Genomic DNA, 22,025 nt, shown 5'->3' with positions numbered 1-22,025 from the left:
GACCTGACTGTTTTTAGGTTGCTGCTTCTTTTGTTTATATTTATTATTGTTTTATTTTTAAATAATTAACAAGGAGATGGAAATTCTTCTCATTTCTCCATTTCAGCCAAAAATCAGAATGGAGATACCTGTGTGCACTTCCCAAAAAGCAGCATTCTGTCTGTTCTTCCATTATCCCTGAACGTTTTTTCATTCCTCATCTGACTTCCTTCACACCACTTTTGTCTTCACTCTTCTGCCACTCATAGCAGGAGTTGAAAGCTTCTCTATTCCTTTTTGTCCAGAGCTCTAAAGGACAAAGAAGGTCCTATGTGGCCGCCTCTTCCTCTGCTTTTCTTCCCAGCATGTTCTCAGGCAAATCTATATTTATCTGACCTGATTAACATGTCCAGCCTCTGCTGCTGGCTGGGAACCTCTCTAGAGACACCCAGGTCACCACGAGCCAGAGCCACGAGACCTGGGGAGTCACGGGCCTGCAAACACTCTGCCTGTATTTGGCAAATTCACAGAGAGTCTTCTAATCAACAGAGCTTACAGGCACATGGATAAACTGCAGGGACTAAGAACAGGTCACAGTCGTGTTTGTGAAGGAAAAATGTGCTTTACTAATTTATTTGTGCTCTTGGGATGGCCTGGCAAACATGCCAACTTGAAACAGTTCTGATGGCTTTCAACACAGCCCTCAAGAGATACAACTCTACCATGGGATGGCAGGCTAAAGCCCTCATGTAAATGGTTAAAAGAGAAAAGATAAAGAACAGGAGAAATTGGGGGTTTATTTCAGCAGAGGAAAATCTCAAGAGAGGTGCGTATCAGTGACCTTTGAAGTACAACACAGTCTCCAATAAGGTTGTAAAAGGTCAGAAGAGAAGCAGGGAGGCCAGAAACTTCACTAGCCTAATCACAGTTATCCAGACAAGAGCTGACTTTGCATATGTATCTGGTAATATCAAGTGACTTGACAATAAAAGAGCAGATTAAATTCTATGTGGATGAGCACAAAATTATACACATGGGTGAGGAAAATACTGCTATCAATTTAATATATAAAATGATGGTATCTGAGCTAATAGTTATCCCTCAGGAATCGTATCTTTGTTGATAATACACCAAAACCACCAGTTCTGTACTCAGCAGTGGTCACAATTTTCACATTCTCAGATTTATTACACAAGCAGTGGAAGACACTATAGAGAACATAATTATTATCTTCCCTTATAGGTGAAAAAATTCTGAGTTCCCTGCACAGGTTGCCATGACAGCTCACTGGAACTATAGAACTATAATTAGGTAAATATGTAACTACATAACTCTAGTCCAGATATAAACTACAACTTGCTTCCCTGATCTGTTAACTGTGGTCATTGAATGTATTCCTTATGCACCACCATAGCACAGCATCTTGGAAACAGCAGTACAGGACAGAAGGAATTAGAATTAATCCCTGAAGGAAGGAGGCGTTTCCAGGTTAAATAACTCTCGGTAACTGTGGTCACTCTTTGCAGCAGGTTTTCCTAGGCCATATGCAAACCTATCTAATTATAGATTATAAAGCCTAGCATGCTGGAATAGTACCACCTTACAAAATCAATAATGTCAAAAGGTGGACATAATTAAAACCAATATAATTATAATCCTGCCATGAGTTGGGTCTAGGAACACTGTAGGAAATAAACCAGAACAGAGCTGTTCCATCAACATCCTAGCTAAGCTATAGCCAATTTCTAAGTTTTGGTACTGCTCCAATCAAGTAATACTATTTTCCTCTTACCTACACTTTCCTCTAAAGGAAAAGAAAGTGCATTCTCATATAACCTCAAAATGTGTAGGTCCCATGTGTTACAGGTAACTTCTGTTGTCTGATCATAAACCAAAATATCTTCCCCCTTGCTATGCACCCCATTTTCACTAGAAGTTTCAAAGTTCTATACGTAGGTTATTTCAGTTTGTGCCAGAGACAGGCTTAAAGCAGAAGTGGATGCCATGAGCAGCTGAGGTCCTAAGGCCTCTCTCTGTCTCTTATTTCCATTTTCAGGCGCACTTTAAGCTTCCTTGTGTTAGCAGTGATGGACCAATCACAGCACATATTATCATACCATGAGAGAGGCTGAAATCTTGACTTCTAGCTGAACTAGGAAAATTGCCTTTTCTCCCTCTGGGAGTTTCTACTTTCCCGAGGTGGGAGGGAAGCACATTCAAGCAGATCTCATGAGTGTGATGGCAAATCAAATTCAGTTATCAGAAAGAAGACTCAGAAGCCTGAAATGGCCAATCTTCTGAAGCACCCTGCAGAGTTATCAGTGAAATGTGCAGCTATTTGCCCTCATCCATAAAGTGCCCTGCACACACACTGTGCAGTGAATCTGAGATTGCTGCATTGGGGTCCTCGTCAGGAAGGGGAGAATAATTTCTTGGTTTTGCTAAATGAAAATCTTCCTTGTTGGCGTGGCTATCAAGATTTCAAAGTAGCTTTGTCTCCACCTGCCCTTGCACAGCTCCAGGAGAACCATCCCAGGCAGCCCTCTCCAATTTCCTGGTCTCAGGAATCTCACACATGCAGATCAGAGCTGCTGGTGACTAACCAAAGTGTTTGCAAGAGGGATCATACAGTTTGTGCCTCCAACTGCTGGGCTGCTTACCAAGTGTCACTCTAGGTTACTTTGCTGCTAACTTTTCTTTTGAAGAGTGTTCAATCTGTTACCTAATGAGGCAGAGAAACTGGCAGGCAGGCCTTGGGGCCGTTCCGCAGAAATCTCTTCCCAGCCTCTAGCTCAGACCTGATCCTGCAGACCTAAGGAATAACAATGGCAGTCGTGTCTCCATCAGGTGGAAATGGCTGCTTCTGTAGAAGATGTTAATTAACATCCTACAACAGCAACATCAGCAGCATGTGGGGGAGGAAGGAGCCAAAGGGAAGGTGAAATTTAAAGCCAGCCAGAGCTCAGTGGAGCATAAGTGTCCAAGTCTTTGTCTGCCAGCCTGCAGGCGTTGGAGAGATTTCATTCTGCACAGCCCAAAGGGATACAGTTTAATTGTGACAAAGATTCTGTGGAGGATGTTCCTCCCCAGCTCACCCCAGGTATTTTTGATCCCCGCTGGTATGAATGATGTGAAAATAACCTTCCTGGTTTGTGCTGGCGTGTTCCAGATTCCTGCAGGTTTGGCCACACTGATAAGCCAAGTCAAACATGAATTGTTCTCCTAATCAAAAGCTGTGCTGGGATTTCAGATGCTATAAGACAAGGCTCCATCAAGCAGTAACCAAAAAGTGTGAAATACAATATTTCACTTAGAGCCAAACTATGTGATTGGACTCAATCTGTAAAATCATAGTGCTGTTCAAGGGAACTTGCATCCAGATGTGTTACAGGGGGTATCCCTTCCCCATAATTTTTATAATTAGTCTGTCATAGCAGTACTCTCTCTTCCCCCAGCAGCGAGGTGTCAGGAGTTCCACACTTGTTCCCCATTTAATCCTGACTGTGACCAAATGTTTTACTCATTTCTCTTGTGAGAGAACAAGGCTCCAAAGAAAAGAACTCAAAACTCTTCTTCTTTACTCGTACTACCAAGTACGGTAAACTCTGTAAGCAGGGATTGTGTCTGTCCCAAAATATTCTGACAATCAAAAACTGAAATTATTTGTTCTTCCCATCTCTGAGCTTCTTTCTTTGTCTCTTGTACAGGTAGAAATGAAGACAATGTGAGGATCCCATCCACTCTATTGCAAATTCCATAGAAGAACATTGAATAGAAGACAAGCACTATTCCTAACCAGAGAGAAAGATCATATCTGTAAATCTATGCGCAGCGTGTTTTAAAATACAGTGTAAGTTTTCTTAAACAAAACCAGGTATTTTTATCCATTTCTTACAGCCTGGAAGTACAATAAAAATTATCTATTCTGATTCTCAGTCCTTCTAAGGTATATAACAGCAATAAATCATAGGGAAATAAGAAGTGCAAGTATCAAAATATGCAGTGGTACTTTCCCCTGTACTAAATCACCTGCTTGACTTCATTGGTTTTGATAGGCTAAAAAGTTTAATTAAAAAAGAACATACATATCAGACCACTTGCAGAACCATGAATTTTAAGATAGAAACTGTCTCTCCTGGGGCAACTGTAATTCTCTTTTTTGACCTGATGTGTGGAGCTAGACTAAGAAAAGCAAAGGTATAAAGGAGTCAGACTAAAGAAGATAGCTGGGAAACATGACATACTCTGCATTAATAAAGCAATAAGACAATGGCTTGCACCCTCAAATAAGGTGAATACACAACAACTTTGCAGGAAAATAAACCCAGATTAATAAATTTAATTCTATTAAATTAAGAGGTATTACAACATATCCCATACCATTACGCAAAATAGATGTTTCTTGACTATTTATAAGGGTGATTTTGTGTTTTCCTTTTTTATTATCCACCCGAATTACATTACTGCAGTTTTACTTTCAGGCTGTGGCCTCCAAAATTAAGTAATGGAATTTAAGTGAGGGACAAAGGTATCGATCAGTGCCAAAGTAGTTTTGCTAATGTACTTTGGGTAATCCTGCCAGCTGCACTGGCTCGTGGCCATAACCAAGGGCACCAGAGCAGCCAGCTGCCCTCACAGGGCCTCCATCTTCCCTGTCAGCAGCTGCATGCTCGCTCTCCACAGTGGGAAGGGGCTGGTCTGGAGTGTCAAAATGCCAAGAAAGCACCTTGATTTTGTCAAAGGTAAATTTTATGGTAGCCCAGTAAGGTTGTTGGGGATGGTGGTGCAGCACAGGCACAAAACCACAGAATTGATTGGGTTGGAAAAAACTATCTCTGAGATCATCAAGCCCAGCCTTTTGACCAATCAAGACTCTTTTGACTGGGTGCCACATCCAGTTTTAGCTCAAACACCTCCAGAGATGGTGATTGCACCACCTTCCTGGGCAGTCCATTCCAATGTCTAATCACCCTTTCTATGAAGAGACTCTTCCTAATGTCCAACCTAAACATCCACTGGTGCAATTTAAGATTATGTCCTCTTGTCCAGTCACTGGTTGCCTGGGAGAAGAGGCTGGTCCCCACCTGGCTACAGCCTCTTCTCAGGGTGTTGTAGAGAGTGATAAGGTCATCCCTGAGCCTCCTTTTCTCCAGGTAAAACACACACAGCTCCCTCAGATTCTCCTTGTAAGAATTGTGTCTCAGACCCCTCACCAGCCCTGGTCTCGCTGCAGAGAGAGAAGCCTTTTGAGAAAGCAGTCCTGTTCCAGCATTGAGGGGAAAGACTAACACCACAAGTTTCCCCAGGACCAGATACAGCAATTCCTGTATAAAAATATGCCTAGACCAGAAATCTTAAAAGCCTCATGCACTGAAAAGGCATCAGCCAAAGTAGGTTATGTGGGAGCAAAAAGTTAAATTTGAGTCACTGCACTACCATTACACATGTATTTAATTAAATACAGTACTCTCCCAAGAGGAGATACGAGTATTCTCATAAGAATTGTAAGAGATGGATATGTAGAAAGAAACACTGAAGATTTTTGATATAACTAAAAGCTGAATGATCAACTTTCTCTTTTGGATCACCTTTTTGCTTAATAAAAGATGTTTTATTCAGTAAAAAAGTGATCCAAAATAGATTAATCATTTCTTTAAACCTCAATATATTACTCAGAAATGCTTATATATTTTAGTTTGTCTAAATTTATAAAACAGCTACAGACTGCCAAAAGAATTATATGTTTACTACTACAGCTCTTCTAGGAGATCCTCAGCAGCAGTTTATATTGGCAGGTCGGGGAATGCAGAAGAAATATTAACACTGAAAATGTTTGGGTGGTGAGCTAGCTGTTTCAGCTGCCTCCCTAAAAGAAATCTAACACAAATTTTTGTTCAAATAACCCATGACCATACTACAGCCGATTTGAATGAATGAAATGACCTAGAAACCAAGATCAGAAAAAGCTGTTCATGACAATACCTCAGTCTTTAAGACTGTTTTACCTTTCTACTTCTACATACCTGGAGAGCAATGCTAACCAGCATGGACAGGGTCATGGGAGAAATCCATCAGCAGTGTCCATGCACATACTCCTCTCCCAGGTCACTTCTGTTAGAGGCTCTGACTGATGCACCCCTAAATCTTTGCAGCCACAGTGTGAAAAACACAGTCAGTCTGCATGGAATGAGGATGCAAATCTCTGCAATGGCAGAGAAGGAGTTTTACTCAGTTTTTCACCAGTCTGCACCTTCCCACTGGCCAGGCCTGGAGCTCTGCATGGTGACATTGGCATACGATGGCACCACGCTGCTGGGTAACTGCACAGACACTCAAATCAAGGAACTGTTTCCTTCTGAAAACCTGTCAGTCAGTTTAGCAAAGTATGGCATTATCTAGAGCTTATTTGTACCAAAGACAAGGCAAGGAGAAAAAAGGGAAAAGGACATTTTTTCTACAATGAAGTGAATTTTGATAAGTTCCAAAAGTTGATGCTGTAAATTTAGTCTCAGAGAAATACAGCTGGTGACTCCAAAGTTCAAATGCTGCACAATGGCCAACCTGCTGGTGTCCTCCTGCGAGCAGTCAAGTGTCAGTTCTTTGCCATTAAGCTACAGGAAGAGACCAAGCAGCAGTGCACAGAGGACATGACTATTCGGTGTTTGATCATTTCTGAAAATGCTAAGGTTTACATCAGTGGCCCACAAGAGGAGAAGCTGTGAAATAAATGCTTTCTGGGGCAGAGAGACTCTTCCTCTCTCTCTCAGAAGGAATCACATCTTCTACGAGTTAAATCAATGTCTTATGCCTTGAATATTTTCAAGTGCTCTCTTTTGTCTCACAGGTAATAGCATTGAACAGCAGCACCACCAGATCACCATGCAAAACATGAGACATATCTTTAATTTTGCAGGTGTCAATCTCTCAGTAGCATTTCTGATTATTTTTTCAAAGAAGAAAAGGCTTTCCAGAAGAGATGTGATGCCTTAAGAGAACAACATGGGCTTGTATGTCTTTTCTTTTCTGTGTTGTACCTTCTGAAACATTAAAAGACATAGGCATTGCAAGAAGGAACCTGCTGAATTGTCTGTGTTCTGGTAGAGGGTCTGAAGGGCAAGAAGCAAAGCAACCACTGATTCTTTATTTCTGCCATTACATGTCTTTGCTTGAATAGAGGTGACCCCTGCAGAGGGTTCAGAGTGATGTAGTGACACATAAAGGTTATTCACAGCCTTGGTGGTCTGGTCACACACTCCACCCCACTGCGAGTTTGCCTTTCTGGGAGCTGCAGAGCAGGCTTGACGCCTCATTCCTTTCCAACACTGCCACTTCCCGGTTTAACTGAATCACTGCAGCTCTTCACTCAAGGAAAGCTGGGATGTGGACTAGACATGCCCTAGAATGGAATTGCTCCAGGAATACCTTGCATTACTGTAAGAGGCTGAAGTCCTAGATTGAAGCAGGAAGAAGTCTGATAAAGTTTGTTCGTATCTTGAGGAAAATTTCAGTAACTATTTTGCGACCAGTTAGACTGGTCTCAAATCTTCCATTTATTTGTCCTAACTAAATCTGCAGAGCAGCCACCAAGCTACAGTATGCTTCAAATGTCCCCTGCTAGCTCCCTGGAACAGATGGGAGACTTTCTACTCTTAAAACGCATTACCCAATTAGCCCCCTGAATTTTATGCATTTCTACTATCTTCTCATCATTTCAAATATTCCTTTGGAAAGTTAAATAAAATTTACAGCTATGAAATATACAAGAATTTCTGCTGTTTTCCCATAGCTGAGTTTATTGCAGACATCTCAAATGGAAGTTTCTTAGGGCCAACAGTTAATTTGCTTCAGATATTAGCTATGAAATCTCACAGAATCCTGCAGTCCTCAAGTGTCTCTCTAAGGCACACAGCGGTCAGCTGCAGGCTTAAAAAAGAAACATTTGAATATGAAGAGACACTATGAATATTTAATCACTTGCAGACATTGCTTTTTAGGGTACCACAAATATTTGGAGAACATCATCTCTGTCTTTCTCCAAATGTAAGACAGGTGGTGCTAATGAAACTGCAGTGGGTGGGTTTTAAAAATACCTCCCTGCAGAGATTTTTAGGAGTGGTTGGATGTGACTCTCATGCAGCTTTCCTCCAGTACTATTTATAACCAGCCCAGCCATCTGAGGTGCCCTTGAAATATTTTATTTTGTCAGCATATAACATTCTGCATACACTGCTGGTTCCTTCTGGCGCAAAGCAGTTGAAAGAATTGTTCTGCAAACAGGAGCTTTAGGTTATGTTCCAGAAAGCTGATGAAAGCCTGGAAGGACCTCCAAAATGATCCAGACCTCCAGGACTAACCTGACTTAGATTCACAATCTATTTCTATTGCAAGCCTGGAAAGGTCCGCTTTACCAAAGTACTTCCAAACTTAGTGCCTAGCACACCAAGAGAGCTCTGCTTGTCCTGTCCCCAGGCCCCTTAATTTTGTCCAGCAGTCCAATACTTCTATCAGTGAGCTAAATCTATTAAAGAACCTTCATGCCCACAGACTGCACATAAAAACATGGCTGGATGAGGGAAGTTTTACAAAATGGTTAGAGAAAGGCAAGGCTGACCAGGATCAAGAGAAGATATCAAACAGCACATTAAACTAAACTCAGCCTTTTTTGCACTCCCTGGACTAAGATGTGCTCAGCAGAACCTGCAATTAGCTCAAGAAAATTGACTTTTGAAAGTGCGAGCATGGACAGACCCCCAAAATGTAAGCCAGGAGGAGGCATAGTATAAAATATGCCATTACTTTAAGTGCTCTCTAAATGTCAGTCCTACTTCGTGCAACATTTCACAGCAGTCCACCTCTGACTGTGACCCCCCTTCCAGTCTGTCTAGAAAGCCTGTTGCTTTGAAAAGCCATCAGATAGATGCCACACTGCTGTTTGTGCACTCAAAGCCTATGGGCAGCTCAGCTTGCACTTTACTTTGCCAGCTATAATCCTTTATTCTTGCCCTGAAGATATATATTCCATTCCCAGCAAGGCTGAACACATGAGGAGAGGAATCTGTGCAAAGCACTTACAAAACCTCATGATGGTCACCTACAGAGGCTTTCCAGGAAGAATGGTTTTTCCTGCAAAGGTGAGCACTGCCACCACAGTGCAAGAGACAGGAAGTATTTAACATAGGCATGCTTGATAGTGTTAAAGGACAATGAGGCACATCTCAGCTCAGCTGCAGACAGACTTTGTGTGTTTATGAATTTTCCAAAGCACTGTGAATAAACTCTCTTTAAAGCCCACCATTACTTTGTAGAAGAGGAGAAGAAGCCTATTACTTTTAAGGATAGCTTGCAGCAGTGGGCATCTTGTCCAGTCTCTCCAAAAAAAAAGTGAGCAAGATCTGCAACTGGCTCTTGTCTACTACCCCTCCTGCTACTCTGCATGCCCACAGCAGCAAAACTGAATCACTTTTGCACCAGGATGATTTATATTTAGCCTTCATCTAATCCTGAAACAGGGACAATGGCAAGAAAATTAAGGACTCTTGAGGAGCCTTGTTCGACCCCTCTGAGGGCTGTCCCAGGAGAACCATCAGCCCAATGTTCAAGTGTCATACCCACCCTCATTCAGGAGCAGGTCTCCAGATCAGGTGTCTGAGGGCGTTTGCTGCTTAGGGCTATGAGATCTTTTATGAAATGCACGGGAAGAGCAGTTCTGGATGGCACAGGACTCAGTCATGGTGCAGGTGTCTGGGGGATGGTGAGTGATGTGTATGTGATGGTCGGTACCAGGAGCTGGAATGGAACCTGTGCCCTCCAAGGCATGTATGTCCAAACAAAAGCAGCTGGGGAGACTGGGATTTGGTGTCTAGCTATCAGACGGGCTGGGGACTGAGTCCAGTCTCCCTTGTACTGAGTAAATGCTTTCTGTGAATGACTACAGCTGAAGCTCAGAGGCCCCAGCATACACAAACACACACAAGCACGTGCAGTCCACTTGTTCTGCTACTGGTGCCAGTTCTGAGCTTTTGTTTTTTCTTTGGTTTCTAGACAGAAGTGCCTAGGAACCTAGAAAAAGTCCAAATGCACTTTTTGAGCTCTGTGCTGTTCAGCACCTGGTTTTTTAATGTTATGCATGGCTTTGGCTGCTCTGAAACAATCTGCAAATGGCTAGCAAGGAGCACAGTTTTCAAATAGACCCATAGGCACAGTAAGACAAAAAACAAATGCATGAGTGTCAAGGACAGCCTATCTAACTCAGCTTTCATGTCTATTATCGAGAAGTTGGGTTTATACACTGTGGAGAATAAAACCAAGAGGCTTCCTGAATTACAATTTTAATGGTAAAAGAGATGTGTTAGCATACAGCCCAGGGTACAGTAACAAAGTCAGTTGTCCCTAGTGTATCACATTATCTGCAGTCATCATCTACCTCATCCACTTCTCTGAGATCTGCAGGTCTCTAGACCCTGTAGTTACAAGGGGATTTCTAACTGTTTCTATACTGCAGTTCAGAGAATGGATCCACCATTGCATTGGCCCAATTGTTTGCTTTGAGGGTGGTCAGCTGAGCAGTCCAACACTGCCCTGCTACAATCAATAATCACTGAATGAATTAGACCAAAAAAACACTTGGAAAGGTGCTGCCTCAGTGTGATACAAGATGCCCTAAAGTGAAACAAAAGAAGTAAGGGAAAACAAAGTAAAGAGCTCTTTGATAAAGAAAGAAAAACTGCAGCAAAATCAGGAAATCCAGTTGTAAAATAATCAGAACCATTTCTGGACTCCAAGATCAAGAAGACTTAGAGAAGTGGAATGAGCAAAGAGTCTGAACTTGGTATAAACCTTTGAAGACTTAGAATGCCAAGTTGTGCCTGCTTTCATGTTGAAACCTTGCAGACATGCGCTCCTACAGCTCCTGTAAGCACCTGCCAGCAGATGGGTGGGATCTAGCTGGCGTTGGCTCTGGATCAGTTTAAAACAGCTGCATGCATCTCTGATAAAACTGGTCTGTGGGAGGGCGGGTGGACTGTTGACTTCTCAGTTAATAACTGTACCCTAGCTGTCACTTGGATGGTGTGGCATACCGATTCTCTCAAATATATGCCTTCTTTTCCCCGAGGCTGGCTGGCTGGCTGGCTGCCGTCCATGAAGCTACATGCTTGCCTTTGGATACTTCCAGGGCTTACCTCTCCCACTGGCTGTTTGACCACCTCAGAGGTGGTCAAAAGACCCTGGAAGACCCCAGGACACAGTTTCTTCCCCCCTAGCTGTGACTGGCCATCTCGGAGCCTCCTTTCTAACCAAGGACCTCCCTCACTGCCACAGGACTCAGTAAATGCCTTCATGCACAGCTTCTGCACTGGGGCTGCTGTATCACCAGGGGCTGGGTCACCAGGAAGTGTGCAGGGGCACCGGCCCAGCACTTCCAACACGCAACAAGACGTTAAGTGGTATGTGACACAAAATCCAAAGCAACCTCATGTACTGAAACAGGCATTTCTCAACTCATCCCTCTTTTCCATTGTGTCTTTTTCCAATTACTTTGGACCCAGAAGTGTATAGACTTCTCAGACATCCCAAGTAACCCCTGTAAAGCCTGTATTTTTTCCATTGTCTAAGTACAGACTCCACTGTTTCACAATCAGCTCACCCTTCCTGATGACCTTCAGAATCTCCTGCAGAATTCCAATTTTTTCTTTGACTTTAAATTAAGTCTATCATCAATTATGTAACAGTGGCTGTCCTTTCAGATCCACAGCCACAATAATTATGTTTTGTATGTTCCAGGCACTTAGTGTGTTAGTCTACACAGTTCTTAACTCTTCCATGAATTATGGATAATGACTGATTAGTAATAAAATCAGCCTTCTCTCCAATTCCAGCACAAAATCCAGAAAACAGTAGACAATTTTGAAGATCATGAGTGCCTGTGTCTGCAGAACCTGATATTAAGAGAAAGGCTACAAAAAGCGCTTCATTGTTATGTCTGCTTGCCAAAATCTCTTCTGAACACCTGAAAACTATCTGCGGGATGGATTGTGAACAGCCCAGCTTGAGATCCGTAAAAAGGAAGGCAAAACCTGTGCAAATGTGGAGAAGAAAGAGAAGGGCAGAATCTCAGACCTTTGCCTTCCCTCACCCACCACCACCTGCTGTGAGACACCCCAAGGCCTCTGGGAGCCAATGCTGCCAGCTCGAGGAGAATCCTCCGATCCTTCTTCCTTGGATCCAAGTCACAAATGAGCTGCGGAAACCCCCCATCTCACTGCTCCTGCCTTCTGTGGTGAGAGCTGGACTACAGGGATCAGGCACCATGCCTGCATTTTGGGGGAAGGGTGGCTGCTTTCTACTAAGCTGCTCCTGAGATTGGAGAAGGCAAATAAGACACTTCAAATGGCAGAAAATAACAAAAAAATGCAACAATGTGGTGGTGAGCAATACTATACTTTTTTAAGTAACCTTAGCTTTTTCTAACTTTTCTCTACTTTTCTTTCTCCTTGACTGTTTTACTGTTAAAAAAATATATAAAATATTTTGGTATCATTGTCTAACCTTGTTTTGGTTTTATTCTTGTTTCTGGGAATAACTGAACCTTTGAGTTCAACCTGCTTTATTCACAGAGTGTTTTCTTTGCTCCTCCATGGCGGGGGTGGACTGTAACAGCACCAACAGAACTGGCTCCTGCTCCCAGCGTGAAACAGGAAGCTGAACTGTCACCTGCACCACCTACAACACAATGTGCAACATCAAATGGGCCACACAGATCAGAGTAACTGAACAGGGAAAGAGGGAGAGATGAGGCCTTGTCATATCCAGAAGGAACAGCTCCAAAGCTGCAGCAACACTGCAGCAACAAAGGCAGTCAACCCACCAAAGCCAATGATACAAGAGGATGAAGCCCAAGGCAAGTTGAAAGCATACTTTCTTAAGAAGGATCCTCAGAGATCAGACAAACAGTCTCAAAATGGCAATCAGATATGAAAAATGCTGAAGGTGGGACCCATCTACTATCTCAGATCTGAGACCTTTCCTGAAGGCAATGTGAGGTACCCCAGGTGCCCATCACAGCCCTGTGAACAACTATTTGCAACTGCTTAGCCTCCAGCCATTCTGATTAAAACTAGCAAAGTTGCCTGTGAGAGCTTGTGAGCCTGAATAGACAACCTAGTCTGTAAAGGATACTCTAATCTCAAAAAGCTCTTGCAGAGGGAAATGGTGAAGCAGTCCCTGTCATATTAGAACACACAGACATGGGACTGCTTGTTTCCTAGGGAAAGAGAAGACAGTCATCAGAATGAGAAGCCTGTTTTGTACTGAGTCACAACACAGAGATCTGTTGAGGCGCCACTGGCAGAGGATCCAGAGAACAACCCATCATCTGTGCTTCAAACCAGCATTGACCATTTTTAAGCAATGCCCACTGCAATGGCTGCAATAAAATCTAGAGAGAGCCTCAAAGCTGAGCATTTCAGTTGAAATCATCAAGTCTCAGATGTTGCAGCTGCAGTCCGTAACACTGACACAAAGCAGAAAAAGGAATCTTTTCCAGAGGCATGTGAGCAGCCTAAGGGACACATTCTACCTGACGTCCAGATTCACTAGGGTACTCTCTTTCCAGGCACTTCTGTAAAACAGCAAAATGCATTTAAACAATAATCCAAGTAATGCTAATACCGTCCATTGCAGCTAGTTACAAAGGCATTGCTTAAATGGGAAAGCAGAGGCATTTGGACAATACATTGGATTACAAAATACACCAAAGCAGAACTTCTGCTCTGCACCCTGCTGAGAATCAGTAGAAAAGACCAGAAGTAGAGACATTATTTGCTGCATCAGCAGTCAGTTCTGTGTTCAACAGTAATGGAAACTGTCATATGGTGCAGCCTTGGAGCACCCACAATTAAAGCCTTTGTGCTCTCTTTGAACAAGGATTCAGGCAAGCAACAGTGAACTTTGCATCAAAGGAGAAAACAAATAAACAGCCTTAAAGAATTTCATTTAAGTTGAATAAGAGAGTTGAATGAATTAAGAGAATGAAGTTTCACTTTCTTCAGGTGTTTGAAGAAATAATTGCAAACTACAAACAGGGGCGGAAAACAATAAACAAGGTTTTAATGGCAACATCTCCTCATGGAAATCACCCAATCAGTCTTTGGACTAAAGCCAATGGCTTTCATTTTTGTTCTGTTCTTATTTCCATGGACACATCAACATGCAGTCATTACACAAAACACACAAAGCACAGACATGTCCAATTCAAGCCCTTCAGTAAAACACATCTACACAGTGACAAGTGCAAGTGTATTGCCATGTGAAAGACTAGACATATTTACACAGATGGGGACCACATCTTCCTTTTAGTAGTCAAATCTCTCAGAGTACTCTTGTAAACCTCTCTCCACTAATGCCAGAACATTCCTTGACTTTCTCAAAGAAAAACTAATCAAAAGAAAGCCTAAAAAAAATCAGGAATATAAAAAGCTAAACAAGGATGATGCTGGAAATTAAAGATGCACAAGTACTATGGAGGTACTGGGGATTTACACTGCAGTATACCTCTATTCATATGCAGCACTGGATTAGCCTAACTTGAGTTGTGACCAATTGAATCCTGAGTGACTACATCTACACCTGGGTTTAAACAGCTGAATTTATCTATCTTAAATGCACATATTCAATTTACATGGATTTTTTTCTCTGACTGCTCTAATCCCAAAGAATAAGTTATTGCACAAAAAGAGGTAGTGCATTCAAAGTAATGATTTTTTTTTTATGGCAGAATAGTAAATCAGCAAAATAAGAAAATATCACTTACATATAAAGTAAGAAATACCAATAAAACTTTTTCATATTGTTACTTCTTCTGGGGAAAAAAAACTTAGTTAGCTCCTACTGGCTACAGAGCAGATTTATGCTTTCAGGACTAGCAAACACAACTGTTGGCAAAACTTCTTTTTGTGATGCTTGGGAATTTCAGTCAAATAGGAGAATTTTTCACTCTTTATTTATAAGAATAACACCGTGTTCAGGAAAGGGACAGAGCCAGGCTCATCACTGGTTACTTCACAGCCATATGGAAACAACCACTGATACAAAGTTCAGGTAAGTATTAAAGCCACTTATAATAAAGGCACAAAGACTTTCAAAAAGTAACACTTGCTGAATTAGTGCTAATTTTCTAAGTGACTATGCACAGGCAAAGGGACTTTAACTGCAGTTAAGTCTTTCATACTGATATTTAAATGAAGATAGTGATTGGCAAATGCCTCAGGACAATTGTGCATGATTAATATCAGTGCAAATAAGAAATGCATGTATGAATAAAACTGACTTCAAAGCGGCCTGGAGTTACTGGCAGTTCCTAACAAGCCAAGAGCATAAATAAAGGTACTCAGCATGTAGAGCAGTTCACAAGCTATACATCTGCATTACATGTAATGCAGATGCTGCAAAAAATTCACCTACTGTAGCATCTGTTTTGCATTATTAATGTCTCAACCAGGGTACGGTTGTAAGGGTAAGGTTGAAAGGAACACATACAGGTCAGGAAAGTACATTTTTATTCAGGTACATAAAGACATCAGGATAATGCTGTTTTCCCTCTGAGTGATTGAAGCCGTTTAATTTCCTATCTGGCAGTTACTTGACACATACTTGTCACAAACATACTGCCAGTGGAGTAGTACTTTAAGCCATCCTTCTGTTTTGAGTAAAAGGCAGATTTTATGACAATGCAATGCCACACCACCTCTGTTTCAGTCACACTGTATTTATTCAGTGCTACGATGACTGCTAGCTCCTTATGTTCCTTCAAGGGAATGGGACAAAAACTTTCAGCCTCACAGCATTTCAGTTAGTTTCTCTGCTTTTATTAACAAGCATATAATATTCATTGGCAAAACACTGGATACAAGCTTCACTATCGTAAAATCAAAACATTAAGCATTAATCCCCAAAAGGCTTATTCAGACAAAACTAGCCACCAGTAGTACAGAAATTACACAGCAACACAAAGCATAAAAAATTGTAAACTTTTAAATGAAGCTAAGCCAAAAATATGGTTTTACACTCTGACAGTTCCAGAATCTTTATTATGCCACATATGAGGATAAAAGGCTTAGTGGTTGCACTGGCTAATTGTCCCTTAACTGCAAAATGATCCTGTTTGCAGAAGGAAAGAACAAACTTTCCTTTTGTCCAGATAAGTCACTTGAATTAAAGATTCCATCAAACCAATACTTTCCATTTCAAACAGAAATAACAAAAATAGTGGAGTATCAGTACTCAAAACTCAGGACTTCTTCCTTCAGCCATACCTCTGTTTGAATGAATGATCCCACTGGTTTCTGTGGAACCATCCAGGTTATTACTAAAGTTACCAATGTAAATGTTCATAGAATTGGGCATGTAGTTCCTACCCTACAACCAGGACATGCAGAGGTCATTGTGGCTTCAAAAGATTTCCAAAAAACTCCTAAGTAGGATAAAATATGGAACAAATAGTAGAGTCATACCTTTATTTTGTATATAAATAAACAGGTAAAACATTACCTGTTGATTTGCCACAAGACCCAAGTTCCTAGGTAATTTTTGTCCTGACTGCAAATTTTGATGAGAGCAGAGATTGAAGCATTGTTCCATGTTCTTTAGTATTGTTCTCTGCAACTTTTTCTTCAAAAATGGATCTCAAGACCCAAGTAGCATCTAGTTGTATCTTACATAGGGAGATTCATGTGTGGAACAATTTCTGTTACCAACTTTAGGCAGACTAACTAAAGTTGCATTAATGTTTTCAGTGAAACATCCAAACTGAAGTGATTACCTGAGGAAAAGCAGAAACTTGATTTTTCTGTTCAGTAAAGCCTTCTGTACAAAATGTGTACCTAAGATTCATCTCACTGATGTACAGACTGGTTGGCTTTTTCCTATTATCTTTATCTCAATGTAATATTGAGAATGCTGTAAAACAGCAAGTTATATTTATCATCTAGTAGAAAAAAAAATCTGTATATCCCCTAGGACTGTGTTGTTATAAAGACAATAAGAGCCAGATAAGCTTTCAAAGGCTCATAGCCTACTGGAAAAAATAGCACCATCATAGTTGTAGTCTGATATTTTTTACGGTCCCATATCTCCTGAGTGACAGTGTTGTGTATACTATTGCACAACCATAGAAAAAAATATTCCCAGGTGTGATGGTACACAAATATACCAGACCTAACAATGGCACAAAACATTTTCAGATAGGCTGCAAGTCTTGTCGATTGCTTCCACAATTCACATTAAGGTTTCTTGCAAGATCGTTTATTTTAAAATATTGCTGACAGATAGTTCTTGTACTTACAGAAATTTTAAATCCCCCATTTCACTCGTAAAATAAAAAATGGAACAAAGCATAAAACACACACACCCACCCCCAAATAACAGCCCCAAATAAAACTCCATTTGAACAAGTGAGAAAAGCCATCTACATTCCTTTTAAATGTAATGGTAAGTAGATGCTACATTTACAATTTAAACATAAGCCTAATAAATGCATGTTTCAAACCTATTGCACAAAAGCATAAGTAATGCTCTTTATCCATACAAAACAAAAACATACAGATGAAAGCTACTCAAACTCAATGAAAAAGGAAGAAGCTTGTAAAAACATCTTACAATTTCAATTTATATGCCCGTAAATAAAGCTGGACCACTAAAACCAAAAATACTTGGATGGTAAAATAAGACAGAAGGCTTAAAATAGAATAAATAATTTTATAAAGTTAAAATTTAAACCCCCAAATCTTATTTAAATTCCATATTATATATTCTATCTCAATTCTTTATTTTTAATGAAAGTATACTTAATGAGACTCTAAGCCCAGGTGATTCATCAGTCTCACTGCTGCTGAGGATAATGCAACAAGATACTTCCTTACTGCAACTATTTACCAGCGTAAGAAATTATAAAAGCTACTTCACAGTAATGGCATCTTCACAAAAGCCAAAATCAACGACCATGATCTCATCAGAACTAAGAAATATGTATGGTCGTGTCCAAATTTTAGTTCAACTTTCAACAGTATCAGGGTTACTTTACCCAATATAGTCTTGATATAAATTGTCTCTTAAGTGTCACAGAAATTAAACAAGGCTCTTACCCAAAGAAGACCTTGCTCTACACTGTAGTCTTTTAGTGAGACTAACATATGGTACAGACAGAGTCACACCACTCCTGAGGGCAATTTTTGAAGTGAAGATGTTATCACATGTGATTTAGAAAAACAACTGAGTAACTCTGGAGTTTTTTGTTGGTTTGGGGGTTTTTTGTTTGGTTCTTTTAGTTTGTTTTTTTGTTTGTTTTTTTGTTTTTTTTTAATGGTGCGATATTATCAGATTAAACACATTGCAAAAGCAGTTACACACAATTACAAGCAAAAACCCCAGCTATAGGTATTAATACTGGCTTGAATTTATGTATCCATATAAACAGAGTTTTCTATATACTGATAGCACCATAACAAATTCAAGTGATTCTAAAGATGGTTATGAAGTTTTCTATTGTAAGTTGTTACAGCAAGAGATAGATTTGAAAGGCTTCTGAATTTGCGTGTTCGTAATTAATTTCTCAGTTGCTCAAGTACACAAGGAAGAAATGAAATCCCAATGTACTTTAACAGCACTGCGTCAATATCTAGTCATACAAAAGTTTCCTGCAGTACACACACTTGAGGTAGACAGATCTCATTTATATGTGTATATGTATATATATATATTTGTTTGTGTGTGTATATATATATATATATATATATATATATATATATATATATTCTGAGTAAGGTGGTTAACCAGAATGCTGTCTGGCAGCTTTAGTTTAATGTCTACATCAGGTACAGCCACTTGGTGCATACTCTGGGTGCACAGAGCTGGGACCCTTACAGTCCTGTCCACATTCTCAGGGCCTCAGTGGCAAAGCCAGACTCTTTTTCACACTAGAACAGTAACAATCATGTAAGAAACAGCTCCAGAGAGGCCCAGTATGTCAGCCTGTGTACACATCCATACCACCTGCATTGACTGCTTTTATGGAAAGTTTTAAAAATGGTAGACACATGATCTTGTTTGTTCTTTTCTGCCAGATCAAGTAATGCTAAAGACAGAAAAAAAGCTGAAAATACACACACAGCAAGACAAAATCAGAGCCAAATTTGATTGCACGAATCACAGACATGCATACAAACACCACACAAGAACCAGATGTGGAGTTCTGTGTGACCTAAACATTCAAATACAGCTATCTTAACACTTTCGTCTGCATGGACAGCAGCATGTTCTGGCCTTTGTGTGGCTCTCCTTTCCATCTCCACAATTCAGGAGAATCCTTTTCATTCTCTGCTCACATAATTTCTTTTTAGTTTCCTTCCTCCTCACATCTGTGACTGTAATCAAAATAAGGAGCCCTGTTGTCAAAGGTAAGCACAAGCAGCAGTAGAGCTGGGAAAGGAGAACTGAAGACTCCAGAGAGGGAAATTAAGGGAAATGTGCTGAGGAATGTAGCGCTTTGAAAACTCAAGAGGAAGAATATTTAAAATGCTTAGATAAATCTCTTGCAGTATCAGCTTCTGGTTACTAAGTAACACTTTCTAGAAGAAGAAGCAAAGGAGCACAGCAAGAGGAAGCAGGGCTTCTTATCAAAAGATAATTTATCAAAAAAATAACAGAGTTTAATAATAGGAATAGCGACTAACATTTTCAGCTGACAGGAAAACTCTTCCAAAAATTAGGTTAACTATTTCCAGCTGGCCATAATAGGGCATACACTATTTTCAGTGACTTCACACCTGGGCCAGACAAATGTTCTTACAATTGTACTATGGATGATACATAGTGGATATAGCTTGCAGAAATCACTTTCAACTACAGTTTTTTAAAAGCCAATTATTTCCAAAAGCCTTACAAAAAGTGCAGCGAGCCCTGCTAAGTGCCATTGAGGGTGCTTTCTGTAACATATATAGTTATATGTGTATATAGATGTATGTACCCATACATAAATTCATGTGTATTACCTTGCATCCATTAGGGCTGATGCAAGCAAAATTACTAGTTAAGGCCAAAAGGTGCTAAAATAATCTTGTCTTGACTCTCCCTTCCTCCCACCCCATGTAAGTTTGGAATGGCAGTACAGAAAATGCTATGGTTTTGTAAGAAAACAGCTAAAGAAATTTAAAGTTGCTTGTAAGTTTTAATCAGTGAAATGAAAAATCTGCAATACTCCCACAGTTGTCCAAGAGCCACTGTTTCAATAGTAGTGATAGCAAATTCTCTCTAAATTAAAAACTGATTTCTGCAAGCCACAATACATAAGAAATGTTTATTTTTTAAGAAATTCACAAATCTAGCACTTGTGAGTATTTGTCATTACGTGGTGCAATTTATACCATAGCAAAATATATATCACAGCACATTAAAATCAACTGAAATTCTTTCTATTAGTCTTACCAAATTAACACATATACAGAAGTATCAAAACTTTATTAAAACACAAGGTGAGGGAGAGCAATAACTGGGCAAAAATGACAAATTTACTGGTTTCCCAGATTTTCTTAAGTTTTCAATGCAGCATAATAAATTATCACCAGTCACTGTATTATCAGGTATGTTCAATGCTCTACAGAGTAACTTGAATAAAGCCAATGCAATCAGGCATACTATATAAGACAATAACACTTTGCAAAAATATAGTTTTTAAAGATTTAGAATGCGAGAAGTAACTAAAGCAACTTGGTGTCAAAAGCAACATATTTATATCACCCCACAACACTCAAACTTTTTCTGTGTGTAACTGTAAGAGACAAATCAGGCTGAGCTACATGGAACTGTGAAGTGTTTTCAGTATCTGTAAACTTAATGCTGGTAGTGTCTTGCTGAGTTGAAACTTCTTTCTTCCATACAAAAAAGTATAAATATTGTCTGCCCAGAAGTCTAGGTAACACATCCCTAGAAGAAATATTCAGGACAGCCCACTATGAAAGCCCTCCAGTCTTCCAAAATTATTCAGCTGGTTTGTGTCATGTGATTAGTGATGCACTAAGAAGGTGCCAGATGATAGTCTCTGCAAAAAGCTCTGTCCAGAAGGACACTTAAGTTCCCTTACAGCAAGTCCATTTTGGGTCTATAATGTAGCAGTAGAGGTGCTTTCTGCAAGACAGAAATACCAGTAAGTTAAGAAACAAATCCACAACTAACCTGTTCAGTAGGAAAAACTTCTGTGTCATAAACTAAAGCTTCAATTAAAGTCAAGAGCAGCTATCTGATCTGTCAAAAATTCACCAAGACAAAGACAAGGGGCAACTTCATCTGTGGGGCTCAAACAAGTGATAAAGAACCCTTTCCCCTTTATCTCAGGAGCAGATCTGTTTATCTTGGAAAACTCCCTGAAGTAAGGGATGTCCAGAAAGCAGAAATTAGAGTATGTGGTACTTCATATTTAATAGCTCTCACTTGATTCCTCTTCTGTGAAAGCATCCATTGATTTTTTTTATGAATAGGCAAACTTTTACACCACAACATCCTGCACCATGGACTTCTGTGTCTCACAAAAACAATTACTTCAGCTTGTTTGTTCTGGGCCTTTCGTGTCTCAGTTCCATTTTCCATCCACCACTTCTTTCACTTGGGAGGGCAGTTCACAGTTCTGCTTTCCATATGACTCACAATTACACAGATCTCTCACAGGTGAAGAGTAGACTGTATGGGTGCACATCAATTTGATGCTCCTGTTTGGTTCTCTCTGCTACACCAGAAAACCCTAATGTTTGCATTGTATCCTTTTATCTATACCTACATTCAACTTCAGGTGTTTGTTAATCTTCTGTCACTCAGAACTGTAAAGACCATTTCCAGGTCATTCAGAAACACCATATGAAACAGATTCCAGCAGGATTCCACTTGTGACATCTCTGCATTTTTAACACTGACCATTGACTTCATCCTGTGACTCTTACACAGGTCAATTATTTTGTAATTCCAAACAGAAAAATACTTCTCTAATTCCACATGGACCTGTTCTA

At 40.2% G+C, this 22,025-nt stretch overlaps 1 protein-coding gene across 9 annotated transcripts in view; it reads right to left on the bottom strand.

The window, feature by feature from the left end:
* Nucleotides 1-14,061: 14,061 nt before the first annotated feature.
* PCGF3 (polycomb group ring finger 3) overlaps nt 14,062-22,025 on the bottom strand; it is a 56,835-nt gene continuing 48,871 nt past the window's right edge. For all 9 annotated transcript variants that reach the window (XM_074532225.1, XM_074532226.1, XM_014266500.3 and 6 more), the window contains one exon: nt 14,062-21,153. In XM_074532225.1, coding sequence (XP_074388326.1) covers nt 21,106-21,153 — 48 coding nt within the window. In that variant the 3' untranslated portion in view covers nt 14,062-21,105. The remainder of the gene's footprint in view (nt 21,154-22,025) is intronic.

This window comes from Zonotrichia albicollis, chromosome Z, assembly GCF_047830755.1.
Source record: "Zonotrichia albicollis isolate bZonAlb1 chromosome Z, bZonAlb1.hap1, whole genome shotgun sequence".
In the NCBI taxonomy this organism is placed as follows: Eukaryota; Metazoa; Chordata; class Aves; order Passeriformes; family Passerellidae; genus Zonotrichia; species Zonotrichia albicollis.
The sequence above is the reverse complement of the archived record's forward strand: the minus strand, read 5'-3'. Positions and strand labels throughout refer to the sequence as shown.